At 35.8% G+C, this 19,882-nt stretch overlaps 1 protein-coding gene across 1 annotated transcript; it reads left to right on the top strand.

The window, feature by feature from the left end:
* The first annotated feature begins 11 nt into the window (after positions 1-11).
* On the top strand, positions 12-18,616 carry LOC135696476 (DNA repair protein Ku70). Its single transcript, XM_065215873.2, has 21 exons — positions 12-171; positions 2,623-2,730; positions 3,577-3,651; positions 4,090-4,137; positions 4,265-4,319; positions 5,893-5,989; positions 6,743-6,821; positions 8,231-8,254; positions 8,408-8,491; positions 8,808-8,887; positions 9,062-9,242; positions 9,812-9,874; positions 10,270-10,321; positions 10,966-11,054; positions 11,758-11,886; positions 12,670-12,781; positions 13,963-14,046; positions 14,893-14,970; positions 15,797-15,885; positions 16,522-16,599; positions 18,280-18,616. Exons 1-21 carry the CDS (start codon positions 85-87, stop codon positions 18,391-18,393), a joined length of 1,806 nt encoding a protein of 601 aa, XP_065071945.2. The 5' UTR covers positions 12-84; the 3' UTR covers positions 18,394-18,616.
* Positions 18,617-19,882: the final 1,266 nt, after the last annotated feature.

The following is a 19,882-nucleotide window of genomic DNA, read 5'->3' as shown; positions in this document are numbered from 1 at the left end:
CGATCCCAAGAATTGTTCAAGCGGGAAGGGGGGAACTGTTGTTGATGCTGTATTCTTCAACATTCCCAAACTTCACTCTTCAAGATGACAACAGAATTCTGGGGAGATACAAAGGGATTTCTGGACGACCTTGACGAATTTGAACAAGGCAAAGAAGACCTAGATGATGGGGTAAGGGATGAATTATTTTTAATTTGGTATTTGTGGCGCTAAGTTAGAACTCTGTGTTTGTATTTATTTCTACCTAGCATCCGAAGGTAGTTTTTAGGACACTGAGAGGCTTATGCTTATCGAGCAGTGTCCTGGTCCTTCCTCTCGATGTGGCCACATCTCGTGATTCCTATGCCTGGAATTACAGAGAGCTGGCGAATCTGGGTGGAAGCTCTTAACTAACCCAACCCAGTATGCATTCAAAGATTTCTGCTTGCCATAGATTCTAGCCAAAATTTACCCAGAAAAAAGTGGCAGTATACATGGCTCACAAATTTTTTAAACCTGTTCACTAAAACGAACACACAGCACAAAACAAGAAGGTTTCAATACACAATGCAGGTCTCTCATTTTTACCCCTTTGCTAGCAGCCTACTAATGTTGCTTCAATTAATGTTAACTTACTGTTCTAATAACTTGAAATTTTCAAATTACTGCTTAGTTTCATATTTATCAGTTCATCAACCTAGGGTAACAGCAGCCAGTTTTTAAAAAAACTTATGCCGGCTACAATTCTGGCACATACAAATCAGGTCTTGATGCAGACTGTTTGTTCTATTAGATACAACTATGTCAGTCTGAAAACTTTGATATTGTTATCTGTATCAGCAAGCAATTTAAAGACTTATTTTTGCATTGTCTCAACTAAAACATACATAACTTTTTGCAACCAAAGGTATTAATTGCCAAGATGCAATGTCCAAGGATGTAAAAAATAGGTAAAAAATACACGAGTTATTTTTGTCAAAAATTGATACATTTGGATACAAATAATTTTTTGCACGGCTAATCCTATAATCATTTGTAATGGTTATAATCTGGTGGACACCAGACAAAGTTTGCAGCCTGGCAACTATAATCCAGTTCTCTCAGTGGAGGATGAAGACTACCACCATTACTGCTTGAACGGTAGTTGTATTATTCATAAAACTTATAAGAACAAGGATCCTTTAAATGCTGATTCCATCTCTTTTAACCTTAGAAATTGATAGACTTCTTTTTAGCCTCCCATGATGTGATGAGTTGATTGCACTGCAGGTCAAACTTTTCCCAATTAGTCAAGCATAAACTAACCACAGAGAGTGTTGATTGAAATGTTTTTGAATTCTTACTTCTATGGAAATTGCATGACAGGAATGTGGCAATTTGCCAGTAATGAGCAGATCAAAGTTGCACTAAGCAGAAACAGACAGTTATGCAGACATTGCTTGTTAACATGGGGGGCCAAGTCAATGTAGAGCAGATTCCAGCTTCACTGAGCAGTAGTCAGCCTGCCCAGACCTATTAAATCATAAGAAATCACATGCTAGCATGGAGGGTACATAAAATATTTGTTGACAAACAATGAGCAATGGTGTTGAACAATGGAGTTGTCTACGACTCAAATAGAGGCATTTTCTTATCTCCATACTGCTCAAGTTATAAGAAAGATGAGGAGATGCCAACATATTCTGCAATAGGGTCAAACATGCATGTAATTTCTAAAGAAATTTTGTAAGAAAATGCTTTATGATAATATTGAGGCTCAAAATTGCTTATGTCATAGAATAAGTTTAAAAAATAATGGCAATGCGCAAAGTTTGCAAAAGGTATGATTTTTTGCTTACCAAAAGTTGTTCTCACAGGCTTTTCAATTTTTTGCTTTATAAACTGCTAATTGAAAACAGGTCTGATTTTCATAAATAACTGCACAGCTTGATATGAGCTCAAGGCAAAGTTTCAAAATTATGGAAAGAAAAGCCTTTTGTTCTTTTATACAAGGTGCTGATCAAAAATGATTTAAGAATATGCTAAATACAGAAAATATTTAAGAGTATACAGGCTCAGAAAAATAATAACTGATGATTTGTCACAACTCTGAAAGGGCACTTATTCTTGGTCATCAGTCATCCAAAAATATTCAACTGAAAAGGGGCACTTACTCCTCCTGAAAAGGACATTTGCAATATAAGTTATGGGTCCTTTGTTTCTGTCCTTTATCCATATCAATACCGTTAATTGGCATGCAATATATCACCAGACTGAGTCCATACTTAATCTATTAGATGTAAGGGTTTTGTTTAGGAAGGGTTCAAAATAGGCTCAGTGTTTCTTGTTTTTTTACCTTGCACTAAAAGGTAGTTTTGGTACCTTGAGAAGCTACACTTGTCAATGATGTCCTGGTCTGCCTTCTAGATGTGACAGTTCAGATCAGTTCAGTTTATTAGAAATATATTTTTCAAGCTATTGGAATTGTCACTTATCCTATCGTTTTGTCCTCTCACATTGCTGCACACATCTTATTGGAAAGGCACCTTTCTTTTCATAGATTTTAGTTCTCATTTTTTTGCCTAGAATTTTGTGATTCAACCCTAGTTATACATAAATCAATTTTGTTTTGTTCAATATTCTAAAAATCAATTTTGTTTCAAGGCTAATTGGAGCTCTGGTCGTGATGGTGTTATTATGCTTATTGATGCCACAAGGCCAATGTTCGTGAAAAACAAAGATGGGGAAAGTCCATTCTATATGTGCCTGAAGGTAAATATGTCATTAGCATTTTGATTTTGCAGGCATGGTCTCTTAAAGGAGAATCAAGGCTTTCTTCCTCTGAAAGGTTTTTGAAGGAAATAGGTCTTGTCATGAGTTTCTAAGTATATTACTGAGGAATATGGTTTGATAAGACGAATGATAGGACATTGGTTAAGAAAATTTTAAAAATAAAACCTCATTTGAAAAATAAAGCTTAATATCATATAAAGCAAAAAATTCAGAACAATTACATTATAAGAAAATAAGTCTTTTTTTAGCAGTAAAATGTTGTAACTTATACAAAAAAGGAGCAAGTTCCAACCTTAACAAATTTCAAAGACGTCAAGCTGATATCATTCTTGTGCTTTTTCAACCACATTTCCATTCCATGTCATTCTACTTGCTTCAAAGAACTGTAAGAAAAATTAACTGAGAAGTGTGTGGCTGGTGATAAATCATGCTACTGGGAGCAATAGCTGATTAAAGATGTGGTCATGCACTGATGGGTACTACCACTGGCTACACATGATTTCTACCTATGAGAATCTCTGTCATCACTCTGAAGTTCAAAACATTGCAAAAAAAAGTCAATGAATTTTGAGAAAAAAGTTTACGCTGGGCAGCTTTTTTCATATGAAAGTGGAAATCTTTTGGAGAAGAACATACTTAAAATGGGTAACAATTACCATATTTTAAAACCAATTTGAGAAGCAACATGAACGTTTTGTAGAAAGCAAAGTTATAGAAGAGTCTTGTATGACCTATGATAGGCCTGAAATCTTTGCTAAGAATAAGGAGGTTGTATTTGATGTGTTTTGAATAACTTTATTTAATGTCTGAAAATATTTTTTTTAGTGTGCAAGGAACACACTCATGGGAAAGGCGATCAGCAGTGATAGAGATCTTGTGGCAGTTGTATTTTTTGGGACTGTGAGTTAAAATGTTGATTTTAGTAATTCTATTAACTCTATATGAATTTTAATCTTTATACCAAGAAGCGGCCTTTATGTATAGATGTGTCTTCTATTTGACTGTCCCTTAGCGGCCTTATTATCAAGAATTTCAAATTGTCAGTGCAGTTGCATTTGTAGAAACCAGTATGATAGATTTTTGGGAATCAATGACATACGGTTTGGTACTCCTCAATAGTACTAGCAGTTCTAAGTTTCTAGCCCCTATGTTTCTTGTCAGCAACAAATTCATGCATATATTGTTCAAATACAAAAGGAACCTGACTACCCACTGTAGTTAAATAGGGTCAATACCTCTTGTCGTCCATGTTTCTCAATTCATTTCCCTTTATTGGCAGAATGTTGGTAATAGTTTTAGTTTTATGGTCACTTTATGCGATCAAATTGTTTTCAACAGGAGAAAACAATGAACGACAATGATTTCAAACACATATACCTTGTCCAGGTGGGTGCATTGCTTGTCCAGTAAAACAGTGTACAACTGAAATTCTTCTCTGCTTTTGACATAAACGTGTAAAGCAATCCTTGTTTTTGTTTTTTTTAATTCGTAATTTTGGTGGTTTGAATTTTAGCGACTGGATACACCTGATGCTGAAAGAATCAAGGAGCTTGAAGCACTGATGGAAGGTAAAATGAAAACTAAGTTATAATCGTTGAATTACATCGTTTATATGTTTGAAAGGGTATCAGGTTAAACTGTGGCAATGCTGTCATGATAGCCAGGAGCCTTCCTGCACCTGGTGGTCACTCTGTTATGCCAGTAGAAATACACCTTACATCCTATACATTAGCCATACGATCCAATATTTGATTTTTAAAGCCCATTTAAAGAACTGTTTGGTGTAGTATTTGGCAATCGTTTTCTCTTTCAAGTTCAATGCTGGACAGTGTTAGTGACTTGCTCTTGTTTTTATGGCAGTTAGCCTATCACAAGTAGTATTGTGGTATGGTAAAATGATCAAACTCGACTATAAGCAGTTATCCAGTACTTCGTAAACAGGGCTGAATACAGGCCTCTCCGTGAGCAATTTAGCGGCCGCGTGCTCAAACGCGCGCCTCGCCTTGCTAAGGCGCGCGTTCTACCAAATAATATATTTACGTTAAAGTAGGCGAAAACGGCGTGTTTTTGCATGTAAATACTTTGTATCTAGAAATATAATAAAGGATTAAAAGAAAAAAAACACATTATAGTTGCAGTTCGTCAATGTCTAGCTCAAATTCCGATGAAGAATCGGAGTCAGAAGAAGTGGAAGAATCAGAATTCGTTCCATTGACGTACGATTCAATTGCTTTCCTGGCACTTCCTTTACTAAGAGGATTTGATAAAATAACGCTTTTGTGTTTTGAGCAAACTTTACACCAAATCGAAACCACAATTGTCTTCCCATTCCTATCTTCGGTCTTTGATCCGCTAACTTCGTCCTTGCGATACTTGCGAAAGCAGATAGCTCTATGGCTTGACCCTTTGAATTACTGGCCATTTAAAAAACTTATAACAATCAGGACTCACAATGACAGTTTATTGGTTATTGACCGGAAATATCACTGGACTTTAATTGGAAAGGCCTGTGAATACCATGCTCATTCTCAAAAAACAAAAAGTGTAACACTCAGTATAAGTTCTGGTAAATTGGAAAGTAAAAATTTAAAAATTTTGAAATGAAAAACAATGTCTTTTGATGATGAGGGATGGATAATTAGTGAAAATTGAAAAATTTTATTGCATGAATCTCAAAACGTTTGGTTTAAACTGGGGGCCGTATGACGAAAGATTGGTACAAAATCAGTTAAGCCTTAGTTGATTTTTGGGGTGCAGCTCGGGATTGTTGCCCACCGCTTGATTTTGTAAAATTGGATCCCTTTTTTTAATCTTGCACCCCTCTTTTCAAGTGCATAATATTGTTTCCTTATAATTGACTTATCGCCCTGTGGCTGCTACTGACAGCTTACTTCAGGATACTGTCAAAATGTATCTAAACTATTTGGCTTTCTGTAATTTTCATGGATTTTTGTCAAAAATTGGAATGTCAATAAATGGATTTACGTCAATAGAATATAAATGGATTTACGTCAATAGAATAGAAATGGATTTACGTTGGAATACTACTATCACGATGTCTTTTTTGTCGCTGCATTGGCGATTTTTTCAGGATACTGTCAGTTATATTTTTCTCGCTCAAAGTACCTTTTTCATTTGCAGATACTGAGCAAGGTGAATTTGAGAATTCTCTAGGACACAGCCCGCAATTTTCGATGTCTGACGTCCTTTGGGCGTGTTCCAATATTTTTGCCAGCTGGTAAGTGTTGCTTCGTCTTAATGGAAAGTTACATTTGTGTTTGCCTTTGGAGATTTTGGATTTTTCAGAGAAAAATTTAGAAGAATCATGGTACAATATAAGAAAAAATAAAACGTGTTATGTTTTTTGTTCAGTAGAAACCAAATATATAAAACCACAACAAGGCTAATTAACTAAGTGTCATTAATAGCGGGAATGGACATATCGTCAGCGATTCCCCTTTGTATTACACTCACAATTTAACAAAACCTCTTCTAATAGTAGACACAAACAGATACACACATATGCCTCACACACCAGAAAACTACGGAAAAGTCCAGATACAGTGCCTGTAGTTAATGATCTTCATCGTCTAATGAAACAAAGGGTCTGGATGATTTGATGCACTCTGTAGTAGCCTCAAGTATGATTTGGTCTTACACAGGACACACTTATACCCCAGGATTTAAAGACATTTATAAACCTCAATGTGGAACCTAAAGATTTTGCAAGTTTTGATGAATGTTTTTATACCAACAGATCCCTGACAACGGTTTGCTTAGCTTCAAATTTTGTCCTTTGGCTAATCTTGTTGAAAGCGGTCTTTTTATTGATGAATTTTTATTCAAAAATAAATTCAAACTTTTTCAAAATCACAAAGATTATACTTCTTCTTTACGGAATTCGTCTTTTCCTTCAAAAATTGGCGCCACTTTAAAGGATACAAAAGGTTGTGCTAATATTGTCTTATTTGAAAAACTTGATTTGTCTTAGTACGATGAAGATGGCTAACCGACGAGTATTGCTATTCACGAATACAGACGATCCTCATGAACTAAACTTGGATCTAAAGGTATGTGCCACATGGGTATGCAAACTCCAAAAACACCAAACTCCAAATAAACAGAATGAATTGTTTGTGCTTTTATGATTTATTGGTTGATTTGCTTTCATTTTTCTTTAGAGTTTCTGTTTCGACAAGTTTTGTGTTGTTTGAGCAATCTCTTTCAGGTGGAGTCGAATATCTTATACAATTATCCATGTAATTCATGCAAAAGCATAGTTAGAAATGAGTATTTTATAAGAAGAGAGGATCATAAAAATGGACCTTGCTCGTCAACGCCAATCAAATTATTTTCCATTGGTTCTTTCTCATACTTCCTCTTTAGTGTTTCAGATAGAGTTTTCAAGATCCAGCAGCTTTTAGAATCTTCTTCATATGAGTTTTTGCATGATCCTAATTATCCGACCTGAGTTTTTAATTCGATACTTTAGGACAGTGCATGAAAACCCACCCGACCATGTGACGGGACGATCGCAAGAAATTTTTCATAAATAAAGCTCTGCAGGTTTTTTTTAAAATAAGCTCTTTTCCAACAAGCAGCTTTGTTTCTTTAATGTTCATAAAAAACATGAAGATCAAACAAATGTATCTTATGTATGTGCCTTGTACAGGTTAAAATGGTTTTTCTACCTAAGAACCCTTGAGAATGTTTTTAAAAATTCTTGTTTGATGAAAGTTTACAATTTTTCATCTGTCTTGAGGATCTTTATTATAATTTGCAAAATTCTTGAAAATTTTGCACATTTTTGCTATGCTGATGATGCATGCAAGGCCCCAACCGTACATTGCCCACAACAGTGATTCTTGCTGATTAAAGCAAATTTTCTCTTATGCTTTTTGCAATTGATTTTTTCTCAGGATTCTGGCCTATATCTAATCAAATAGTTTGTTAAAAACTTCCATGGATACAGGGACATCATATGATTAATCTTTTTAAGCTCATTCTGTTAATGTTGTTTATTCTAATGCTTGCTTCCATTTCCTAAAGATAGCATCTGCCTCAATTTGATCTCCACTTGTACTTTTCCAACTGCATTCTAGTAAACTTTAACATTCTGAGTGGATATTCACCAGTTAGAGAGTAAATTATTATAGCTAAGCCCCTATTCCAGAACAATTTGGGCGTTCGTGAAAAAAATTACTTTGAAGTGATAGTAAACTTGCCTAAAATTTTATAAATGTAGCTTATGCTTTCATAAGACTGGTGACACATCATTATGGTTGTAAGAATGTGATCCTTTCTTTTTTTATCTTTACCTTCTCGCAGGAAATTTATGCATTATTTTTGTCCGGTGGCAGGAAGGAAAAAAAATGTTGATGCCCTGCTTTAGGACCCTGTTGCTTAGACATATTTGAAATCATTCTCTCACTCTTCTAACTCTTCATCATTTTTAAATTTTTCATGTTTTCTTCTCTAGAGAAGAGCATTGAAGAAAGCAAAGGTTGGTGCTCATCAAATTAAATTAATATTTTAAGTATTTTTTATTTCTGACATCTTTAGCTGATTATTTAGATTCATTTTATTCCTTACTTTTAATATGCTCTTTCTTTACTTTTTAAAATTCTACTGAAACCAAATCTTTCTCTCATTTAAGGACCTCAGCGACCTTGGAATTTTTATCGATTTGATGCACATTCAAAAGCCTGATTCCAAGTTTGATGTTCAGAAGTTTTATAAGGTAATTCTAGGTAACGATTAGTATGCTTCTTGTGTTTTGTTGATAAAAAAATTCTATGTCAATCGGACAGGAGTATCCAATAATTGGCATCTTATTAACTTTTGGTTATTTTTCATTGAAGATCTGGTATTTTGTATTTTAACATTCATAGTTTTTATCACCGGGCTTGCAAATTCTACAAGAGTTTTAATTCTTTGATTCTGTTATGATCGTCTGTTAAATATATTGCATTGACCTACTCCTTCTTAATGTCTATTCTGTTTCTGGTTTTGACATCAATTTGTCGTGAATTTTACCTGAAAGAATCTTGTTACAGGATGTCGTTTTTTGTGACGAAGATGAGGATTTAGAAATTCTTGCTGATCCATCTGAAAAATTCGACGAACTTTTAGCAAGGTTGCTGATCTTTTTTTCTTTTTACATGCGTAATTAAAATTCGCTAAAGATCAATGCAATGCTTTCTTTTAGGGTAATACTATACTTCGATTGAGGGAGAGCAAAAAATTTTCTGTATGCATAAATATTTTTCAATTTTTTGCTACTTTGATAGGTAAGCCTTTCATGTTGTAGAGTGCAAGGAAAAGAGTACAAGAAGAGAGCCATATCAAGACTGCCATTCAAGATATCGAAAGATCTCGAGTTTGGTGTTGGAGTGTACGCTCTCGCCAGGAAAGCGCGAAAGCCAAATTACGTGAAGGTGGACAGCAGAAGCAACGAAGAACTGTCCACGGTTACGAAAAGAATATGCGCGGTGCGTTTCGAGGAGGTTCTTTTATCTCTCTTGTAAATTATAATGTACAACGCTCATTCCATTGATGATGTATGGTGTCGTAGCATTCGCTCACATTTTCACTTAATTGATTCTCTGCTGTATTTGCCAATGTTTTTGTTGCCAAAAGTTTCCTGGGGTGCTGGGACTGTGGCTAAACATAGTTATTTGTTAAGGGTTACTTTCTTATTACAGCGAAAGCTGCCCTTATTTTCGTAAAGTGAATGGCAATCTAACTTCAGCTAAATTTTATACATGCATACTTAACTTGATGGAAAACCCCTTAAGTTGATGGAAAAGCCAGACTGATACCAAGTGCTGATGAAAAATGACAGTATGCGTGAAAATAAATTTTGTGTAGTCAGGGTGTTAATGTAATGTCACTATCACAAGAAACGAGCTGAAATGCACATAGATAAGGAAGGAACCAAGGAAAATACAAAGGTTCTTTGTGTGGTGAGAAAAAGTGTGTCAAGTGCAATTGAATTAATATGTTCCATGTTGAAACGATTATATGATATGATGTAATAGATAGCGTCTTTACATTTCAGGACACTGGGCAGGAGCTTATGCCCACCGACATCAAGTATGCCAGAAAATTTGGAGGTGAAAAAGTATGGAATTAAAACCTTCTTTAAGTTTTTGTTTTTGTTTTAGCACTCTAAATGGTTACATAATCTAGTATTTCAATTTGAATCTAGTATTTCAACTATATTTGCACTATTTGTTGTATGGAACAGGACGTAGGACCAACTCAGAACTGTCCTGTTCTATACACCAAAAAGCATGTACAGTTCTGTTTTTATGGCATCGAGCACTTTATGACAAACGGGTAAACGTAATTTTCATGAAACTTGATTTATGTAATTGTGAAATATGCGAGAATGCCTCTCACTTAGTATTTGAGGTCTAATTATCTATGACTGTGTTTGTAATTTACAGTTGCCTTTTGATCGCATTGAATGTCAAAAACATTTTAATCTTCATTCTAACTAGCAATTTTTGCCAGGTCCTTTTTGAGAAAAATGAAGTTGAGGAAATGAAAACATTTGGAGAGCCAGGTAGGAATTAGCTTTTTTTCAAGAAGCATTTGATTTTTAATTTATCATTTATATCGACAAATACAGTATCTAACTTTCAAAGGTCTTAATTGTAATTGTAAGAGTTGTTTTAGCTTAATATATTTGTACGTAAAAATTGTATGCGCCGCAGAATATTGTATAATATAGGGTCGCTTTAAAAAATCAACTACTTAATATCATTATTATATTATTATTTGACTAGGTTTCCAAGCAGTTGTTGTAAGTATCTCGAATGCCCTCCATGCAGAGGCCCTCTTGCAGAAGCCTCCTTGCAGAAGCCCCCTCTTAGGCAGGCGAAAACCCCTGTCCTCCTCTCCCCGCCCCTTCACACATGTTCCCTGTTCATATTACCTTCGCCTTTTGCTCACACGTGCGAATTTACTGGAGTGAACCGCCTCCCGAAGAATATTTATGCTCTCTAAAAGGAAAAATATTTGGCTACGTTCCAACAGGCTTGAATCTGTTCGAAAATCCTTCTTTTACAGTGGTTTATGTTAAGTATTGCTTGTAGTACGTAGACATAAGCCTTGTAAGATCGAAAATCAAAGACGTGGCTCACGTCTCGCATTATCTAGCCCTTCGAATTGCCTTACTACCTTCAAAACAGACTGCCCTTCTTTCAGGTCTTCATTTGTTGGGATTCAAATCAAAAGATCTGATGAAACCTTATTACTATGTCAAACCTGGTCAGTTTATTTTCCCTGATGAGAAGGTGAGATTTTCTCCTGTGGCACGTGAATTGCTCACATTGAAGACTATATTTTTGCATTTATTTGTATTCAATTGGTATATTTGGTTTATTTTAGCTTTGTTAAAATTACCATCTCGTTAACTCCAGAGTTAAGGTGGTCTTATACCCTTTGCACAAAAATGCATATGGTAGAGTTCAAATGGTTCTATTTCAGTAAAATTTCATTCTATGCGCATGAAATTTTACATTACGTTAGACAATGATCAAATTTTGTTTTACAATATATTTTGGATTGGTCCTGTGACCAGGGTGTATTTTATGGACTGGAAATGCTGGACCAGGCTTAAACTTTAAAAATGGTTTCAAATCCACTCGACTTAAGGAGATAAGCAACCATCCAAATGAAAGAGTAAGTAACGTAGACTTGGATGAATAGAGGAATTTGTTGACATGGCAACTGTTGCTATGGAAACTTAAGTAAACGGTATGAGCTGCAGTATACATCATTTCAGTGTACAATTTTTTAGCCATTTAGGGTACTCAAAGAATCCAATCAAAGACATTTTAAGATGCACCCTAGGTACTTATATAGTAAAGAAAGAAAAAGAGATGAAGGAAGCAAAATAAGTGTCTCTTTTCTGCGTAAAGAAGATATAAAAATTTGTTATAGCCTCATCGATTCAGTTATATTCGCTGGATTCAAATGTCAGTTTATTTTTATCAGGTTATATCTGGTAGCAAATTGATTTTCACCGCGCTGCTGAAAAGGTGCCTGGCGAAGAATGTTGTTGCAATTTGTTCTTACATCGGTCAAAACCACCGGGTGCCGAGGCTTGTTGCATTATCTCCACAGGTTTGTCCAAGCTTCTTGTTAATAATTCTTTTCCTTTTCGTCTTTCTCTCAAATTTTTTCAAATATTGCCATTTCTCTCAGAAAGGAATAAAGATTTCCTATGTATATTCTACGGGAATTTGATCCTTCGGTTTTGTATGTATGCCTTCAACCATTATCGGCTTTTTAGATTCGCAAAAGCTCTTTAAGAACAAGTTCAGACGAGGATGTAGTTTCAATTCCGTTTTTTCCTTTCTAAGTAAATTAAGCATTTTAGTCGTTTTTTTCATTTTTGTTTATTTTTCGTTCTTGCGTGTCGGTTTGAAAAATATATTATATTTGTGAAACGTAACCTTTTTGAATATTGTAAAATGAAGTGAATTAAAATGAAATCAGTCATGTCATATTCGCTGCGCTTTTTGAAGCCTTATTTGGTAGTTTTTAGAGCAATTCTCAGAACTGTTGCTGGGAGATCGTTGAACGGAGCGAGAAACAGACTATGCCTTCGACCTGCGAATTGTCGTGCAGCTTCATCTTCAATTTGTTATTTACCAACTCCACTACTTACTGCTCCTGCTCTTTTTGCTTTTGGGGTACACTTTTGAATCGACAATGAATCCATCTGCAAAATAATGCATGTTTTTTATAGTCTCGGAAATAAAACAGATTTTTGTTCAAGCTTTGTTCAAGCTGCTTTGTTCCAACGCGCCTTATTTTTACATGCCAAACGTCAATTTTCAAATATATTTTATATCTGTAAACGTTTTGATGAAAACGCTGATTCTTGCTGAATTTTCTCAACAGAAAGAAGAGTACGATGAACATGGTTATCAGTCAAAGCCCTCGGGATTCAACTTGATATTCCTTCCATATGTTGACGACATTCGCAAGCTCAATGTCGAAGAGGCCCCCAAAGGTTTTCATTTTCTATTATTCGTGTGAAGTTACATCAAGTTAAAGAGGACCCTCGGGGCAAATATTGTCTCAAGCCGAGGGGCAGTTCACTTTTGCAAATAGCGTACGAGATTTCTAGAAAAGAAAATGATTTTCATGGATTTTGTGATAAAACAATAGGAAATTTTTATAGAGTGATTTGCCCCTCGTGCCAAGAGGTCTGCCAGTTATGTGAAGGTTCTGCTATTTCTATTTAGACTCTGTTACTGATATAGAGCAATTATTTACGAATGAGAGCGTAGTGTAGGTGTACTTCGAAAAAATATGCAAATTAAATATGAAAAATAAAATTCTTCAAGAGCCCCAAGAGAAAGCTAGTTATCAAAAGCACTTCCGTAATAAGGTATCGTCTATTGACTGGCCTTCTGTTAAATTTTATGCTAACTTCCAATTTTTTAGCCTTATCCCGGCGTTTTATCAGACAGAAAGCTGAGGATTCCTCCCGTTGAGGATTCAGCCCTTTGAGGATTCCTCCAATTGAGGATTCCTCCCCTTGAGGATTCCTCTCTTTGGGGATTCCTGATAAGGGGATCTCACTAACAGCCTATCAGAATTCCTCTGTTGTGCCCCCAAGTCCCAACTAATCAACTTTTCCTCCTTTGCTGCCAGTTGCAATCCTCCAAGCCAGTTCAGTTGCACTCCAGTGCCCTCAAGGAAAGGGCAGCCAATATACTGTTTCATATCGCAACCGTTAATCTGTACCTGTATTTTTGCAGCCTTTGCAAGCAAGTGGCAGGTGCTTTATCTATGGACTTAATGGAGGCACTGTCACCATTTTCATCATCACAGAGGATTCTTAAACAATCAGCATTAAAAGATTAAAAATTAGCCAACATTTGCCTGCAGTCAGATTACACCTGATTTATTATATCGTGAAAAATGGAAAAAATTACATCTGCAATAGCAGTGAAACAGGCTGTCCCAAAAATGCCTATGTCCACCCTTGTTAGCGTTAGCTAGTCAGTAAACTGCTCCAATTTTTAATGATTTCCTCGCAGCACAGACAAATTTCGTTCATAATAATGAAGATTGCTCTGTTTTCCTCTCACATGAAACCGAAATCAAGGTTACAAGTTTGCTTTTCCCTAGAAAACAAATCTTCAGGTGGATACTGTGAGATTATGAACTGTCTTTATTTTGCAGCGACACACGAACAGATTGACAAAGCGAAGGAAATGATCAACAACTTGAAGTTCAAATTTAGCAGTGAAAATTTTGAAAACCCACGTAAGTTAGGAGTCTCCTTTCACACCCTTGAAGCTCAGTTACAGAAAAATTTATAGTTTTTATCATGTCTCTACTTGAAAACGATTTGCCCTTTAGGTAGAAAGTTGGTTTCATTCATTAAAATACCCAAACCTTACATATACTCGATTGTTTGAACCACAAAGTTTACATTCAGCTAAACTTCAGGAGCACTTGCAGCCCCTTCCTTGGAAAAAAAGTGTCTGTCATATGGTGTCATTTTTATTAACCTTACAACAGATTTTAGCCACAGCTGATTTTTATTGACCTAGCTGTATCAACACTTCATCTTTTACTATATTTTGTTAAGTGTTAGATCTGGGCCGTTTCGTTCCCTCCAGTTTAAATAGCAGTGGCGGACAATTTGGGGGGATGGGCAAGCCTATTGTTTTGATAAAATGGTGCCGCATTATCTCATTGTTTTAGAATAAAAGAGCATTGTATTTGGAAAGCGACCCCCTTCGCCCCCTTCGCCCTCTTCCGCGATCAATAGCAATGGAATTCGTTGCTCTATCAACTAAGCTACCCGGTCATGTTTTCAAATCGAAGCCCAAAGCCTGTGACTCGTACACCCCCCTCCCCGATTAGCTATGTGCGCAAGGGAGCCATCGGAGCTTCCATCACGTTGCACACCGGAAATGCTATGAGGGAGGACTTTCCACACAAGGTGAACAATCGAAGTCACCACAATAGGATAGGGTTGAGTGCAGAACAGGGCTTGAGAAAATAAACTTAATTTTGAGAATATGTTCTGTAATTTTCAGATTCTTTTTATGATAATGTAAGCTTCCTTTTCTTGCTTAGAATTTTGTATTCTTTTTCCTTTAGATCTTCAACATTTTTTAAGAACATTAGAAGCAATTGCTTTAGATCGAGATGATGTTGAGCCTGTCCATGATACCACAAGTATGTTCCAGCACTTTTTTAATTTGCACTTGTTTCTTCTTGATTTGCTCTTACTGATATTGCTCGCATGAAAATTTTTACAAGATTATAAAAACGATTATAAAAACGCTGAAAGGAAAGCAGTTCTCTGGTTAATTCGCCATTGAAGTGCTACCCCCGGGGGTATGCTTTTCACATTTTTATGGGACAAAGTCAGGGTTTTAGAAGGTTTTTCGCATTCCCCCGTCACTTTATAGGTCAAGTATCCACCCGCTGGGTGCTACCCTTACTCTCGTTTATAGTACTGTAATGTCATGAGCTCTATCTGTTACCTTCAGCTATTTTTCATTTTATCGATATTTATACACGAACTTCTTTCAGCTTGACAAGTTAACAGCCTATTAACAATATGTGTTAAGAATAAAGAAAAATGCCTGCTGAACCAAAAGGTCGTGTTTGGGTCCTGTACATTTAAAGGTTCAAAAGATGTTCCCTAGATTATCAATAGTCTTCTGTAGGCGTTTGCCACCAGAAAGTTAATCGTCAGGTTAGCAAAGGACTGTTAAAGTGCAACTAAAGTAGCAAAAACTTAACAAGATTTTACCAGTATTTATTGTTCTAAACTTTTGCTAACATTGTCCACAATTTCTGATCATCTAAATACAGCAATCTGAATAACTTGAGGAAAATCAGCAATGCTTTGATTTTATCGTCATTATAACTTTATAAAATTGCTTCAACGCCGTGCATTCATGTATGATTTTTTATGGGACGTTTTGGAAACGGACGTTAGCAGTGTATTTGATCCTACAGATATCTGGGTTTATTTTTACAAATTATTTTCCAGTGCCTGACGTAGAGGTTATGGAGAAGAGGGCTGGAAAGATCATCAATGAGTTCAAGAATATGGTGTTTCCGGAAGGTTATGATCCAACGGTATCTTGCAAGCATTTTATTTTAACCGAACGAACAGGGCCTTGAAACCCCAGTTTGTAGATTTACTGGATTCAGAGATATTGTGATGTTGTCTGTGAATTTGAGCTCAGATCTTTAAAGGTTTTAGGGGAGAACAGCAATTATGGTTTAGATCACAGTTAATTTGCTGTGGGTTATTGCCTGAGGACAGTATAACCCTTCTGATGGTTATGATGAAAACCGAAACGAATTGATAACTTTTGTTGAAATGATTTTTTGTTAGAGACTCTTTTGAAAAATTATTTCGTCTATTTCAAGTACTTGAGCGAAGGCCAATACACATGTCATAAAGAGAACGAAGGTGTACATGAAATAAGCTTCTGCGTGTATATGCAATTGAAACATTGACACGACCGTTTGTTATCTTGATGTGAATATCACTGCTGTATGCAATTTTAATGGGAGTAATGTTGAAAGTTCTGCGTTAGATCATCAAAATAGCAATCAGATGGTGTAAACAAGTTGTTTTGCAGCACTGGTATTGGGCAGTTGTATATAGGCAAGAGACTTCAAGTTTCAATCAGTGCTGGTTGTTTTGACTCGTTTTACTCTAGACTGCAACCCCATAGTTTTCACTTCCTGCCTTTTGTTTTTCAGGCTGGAGCCAAACCGGCTAAGGTAGCAAAGGTCGAAGTGAGTGATGCTGAAATCGAGGAGAAAGCCAAGAAAAATCAAGTAAGTATGATTATGTCAACAGCGGTTTCATTTGGAAGAGGTTGATGACCCCAGATTCTTTCTCATTTAACACTGGCACATTCGTCTCCCCTTTCAAAGTTAGCATTTAAACTAACTTCCTACATCGAATGATCAAATGGATTGAGTGAATAAACAAATAGACTAAGCCGACATAGCATCATCTCTGGATTTTTACGACAATTCGAACTGCTTTCGCAATGTTTGAATTAAATTTCCTCGGAGTTCCTCGTTTACCCGATAAGAATAAGGATATTTATTCTCTTTTTCACAATTTTAACCCTCCTCCTTTTCTCTACTTTTCACCATTTCGAATTTTCTTTTCCTCTTGGCACATAACATACACCAAACAACCCTTGAAATATACACTCGGTAGAAGTCAGGTTTAAATTAAATCTGGTTGCATTTATCCTCCTAGAACAAATTTCGTTTGCTAAACAAAGCGTTAAACATTTGCCTGCAGTAGTACAAATTAAAAATATAAGTCATTTTACCTGTTCTTCAACCAGCTTGTGTTTACTCGAATAACGTTTGAATATGACTTTTCCAAATCAATATGTTATTTTGCTAGACGCCAGAACTGTTTGTTTACAATAGGATCATCAAATTAATTGTTTAATTCTATTTTCCTTCTACAATATGTCTTGGTCACTGCCAGTTGGTCATTGCCAAAGACACAAGATTTTGATAGGAGAAACCTGTTTGAAAGAAATTATGGGCGACTTTTTTTGAGACTTTTTGTCTACACTCGAAACCGGTAAAAAAAACCTCTTTTACCAAACACGCACGATAAAATTCAAATTTTAAGTTTGTCCTTTTTAACATATTTTATTGCATTAGCAGTTTCAAACTTGATCAGGTTGGTATCCTTGGAACTCGTATGAATCGATGACAAATTTGTCTCCTTATGTTTATGTCTTCAAATTTGTCTCCGTAATCCTTATGTTTTCTATTTAACAAGTGTTTTCAAGATGGGTTTCTTTGAGAAATAATCTGACCATTTGATGAAAGGTAGTTTTGAAACACCTAAGAAATCGTGTTTCAATAAATTGGGAATAATTGCCTAACAAACGTTGATAGATTTTGCTTCTGAAGTGGTGACGTAAGGTGTTGCCGTCTGGGGAAGGACTGGGACTAGTAAGGCTGTATAACTGAAGGAATAGCAGAATGCTTAGAAACTTCGTTGTTTTGCTGCTTTAAACGGTCTTTATTAATTGAATTCTGGCGAATTTCTTAAATCTCTTGTTTCTGTGTAATTTTCACCTTCGTCTATCAATTTTTAAGATATCATGTATTATTAATTGACTTGATTCGTGTTTACGAGGGATGATGACGTCATCCTGTATGAGTTTTCCACAATTATCGACTATTAATTCTTCAGGTTTTCGATCTTTCATCTGTTTTGAAGTACAAGAAGATAAAAAGCAACTATGCAGGATGTCCGCTAACCTGCAAATCATTTGATTTCAATTTGATTAAGAGACATTTGCTAATGTTTCCAGCAAGCAAATGTGTTTACGGATAGCTGTGCTTCGAATAGTTAAATTCATCACAGCAGCACTTTCTTCACAGCAGTGCATCATTCATGAGCTAAGTGCCAATTTCTGTAAGTTTTTGGTAATTTCAACGCCCCTAAACATAAATAATTAAATTTCATTGCAGTTAAACAAATTGACTGTTCCAGTTTTGAAAGAATTCTGCCAGTCGAAAGAAATAAAACCTGCGTCGTCAAAGAAAGCTGACCTTATTGAAGCCATTACGAAGCACCTGCAATAGTCATGATGATGATGATACCCCCATCCAATGGCTTCGTGTCAGCAACTTTAAAAGCTCTCTTGTTCAAAGCCAGACTTCTGAAAGCCAGCTACAGCAATAAAAAAGTGCCGCAGACAGTCAAGATTATATCCAGATCAATAAATAGGGATGCCTTTCTATAGACGATTTCAAACCCTTTGTATATTTGATGTATGGCTTGCAACGTATTTGCTATATGTGGTAACAGTTTTTATAGAAATCTCTTTCAGACTTTTAAACTTTCAACTGAACAAAACCTGCTTGTGATTTGTGGATGCCTTTCTTCACTTATTGTTTTTGGATAACATCACTTCAATACATTCGCTAAAATTATATGAAACTGTTCCATGTAACCCCTTGTGGAATCCTGCCCTTTTATAAAATCGGTCACTCGAGCTCCTTGAATTAATGTGTGGGTTTGTTTTCTACCCACTCACGTCAATACACTAAAATATTTGCATGCTGTAAATTTCACATTTTCTTTTCCGGGTTTCAGATTTCTTGTCTTATGTACGAATGGCGACTGCATACCAAAATGGACTTAGTCAGCGAGAGTCTGTTTAAGGTGTGTGTTATTGGTGCCGCAGCATTAGGCCCATTCCTGAAATAATAAACGAGAATTTTCCTGAAGCTGAATAGGCCAAATAACAAGCCCTTATAGTGTAGCATGAGGAAAAAATTGGACTTAATCTGGCATTGCATTCAATGGACTGAATGCCTGAGATATTCGCTCTTTGGTGCGATATGTGAATTTTGGCTATTTGCTTTATCTAGCTGAAAATAAAATTTTAACGATTTGATATTTTTGGCAAGTGGTTAATTTGCCAGTAGCCTGGGGACGAAATATGCCAGGAGGAGATGGGTGAAAAAGTTTTATGGAAAAAGCCCATCTTGAAAATATCTAATCCATGTAAAGAAGTGGCTTTTTAAGGATTTTTTTTCATTATAAATGCGTGTTTCTCGCTAAGGGGGTAACTTTAACTTTTTATATACAGGAGGGGGGTCCGTCCAGTAATTATTGGTAATAATTTTACTTATGATCTGATACTTTTGGGTACTTTATTTAAAAATATACCTTGCTGATACTTATTGGTCCAACTACCACATAACAATACCAAAAACACAAACAAAGAACCGATGTGTTTTAACTGATTATTTTAGGAAACAGTCTAAATTACTATAACTAGATGCCTCTTATGTGCTCTACAACAAAATGTTGTATTTTTGAATTTTTGGATCTTAGCAATACATTTTAGCTAGTAATTTAAGGTCTTTTAAATTTGTTTTTGATACTTTAGGGGAATTTTGCAGATGGACCTCCCGTATATAAAAATTTTGGGTGGCTACCCTGGGGATTCTCGATTCGTGGCCTGCCTTTTACTATTGTTTCTAGCCCGAATTTTCTTGTATGGATGGGAAAGGATTGGATATGGAATTGGATTCATACGTGTGTCACACCCCCCCCCCCCCC

The sequence above is a fragment of the Rhopilema esculentum genome, chromosome 14, assembly GCF_057945365.1.
Source record: "Rhopilema esculentum isolate cy_ngs chromosome 14, ASM5794536v1, whole genome shotgun sequence".
In the NCBI taxonomy this organism is placed as follows: Eukaryota; Metazoa; Cnidaria; class Scyphozoa; order Rhizostomeae; family Rhizostomatidae; genus Rhopilema; species Rhopilema esculentum.
Note: the sequence above shows the minus strand (reverse complement) of the source record. Positions and strands in the feature narration are given on the sequence as shown.

Bases quoted from the DNA above. Each gene is read 5' to 3' on its own strand.
- LOC135696476 (XM_065215873.2), top strand. From the start codon at position 85: ATGACAACAGAATTCTGGGGAGATACAAAGGGATTTCTGGACGACCTT. The intron at 4,320-5,892 runs GTAAAATGAAAA...TTTCATTTGCAG, and splicing joins GCTTGAAGCACTGATGGAAG to ATACTGAGCAAGGTGAATTT. The intron at 5,990-6,742 runs GTAAGTGTTGCT...GATTTGTCTTAG, and splicing joins TCCAATATTTTTGCCAGCTG to TACGATGAAGATGGCTAACC.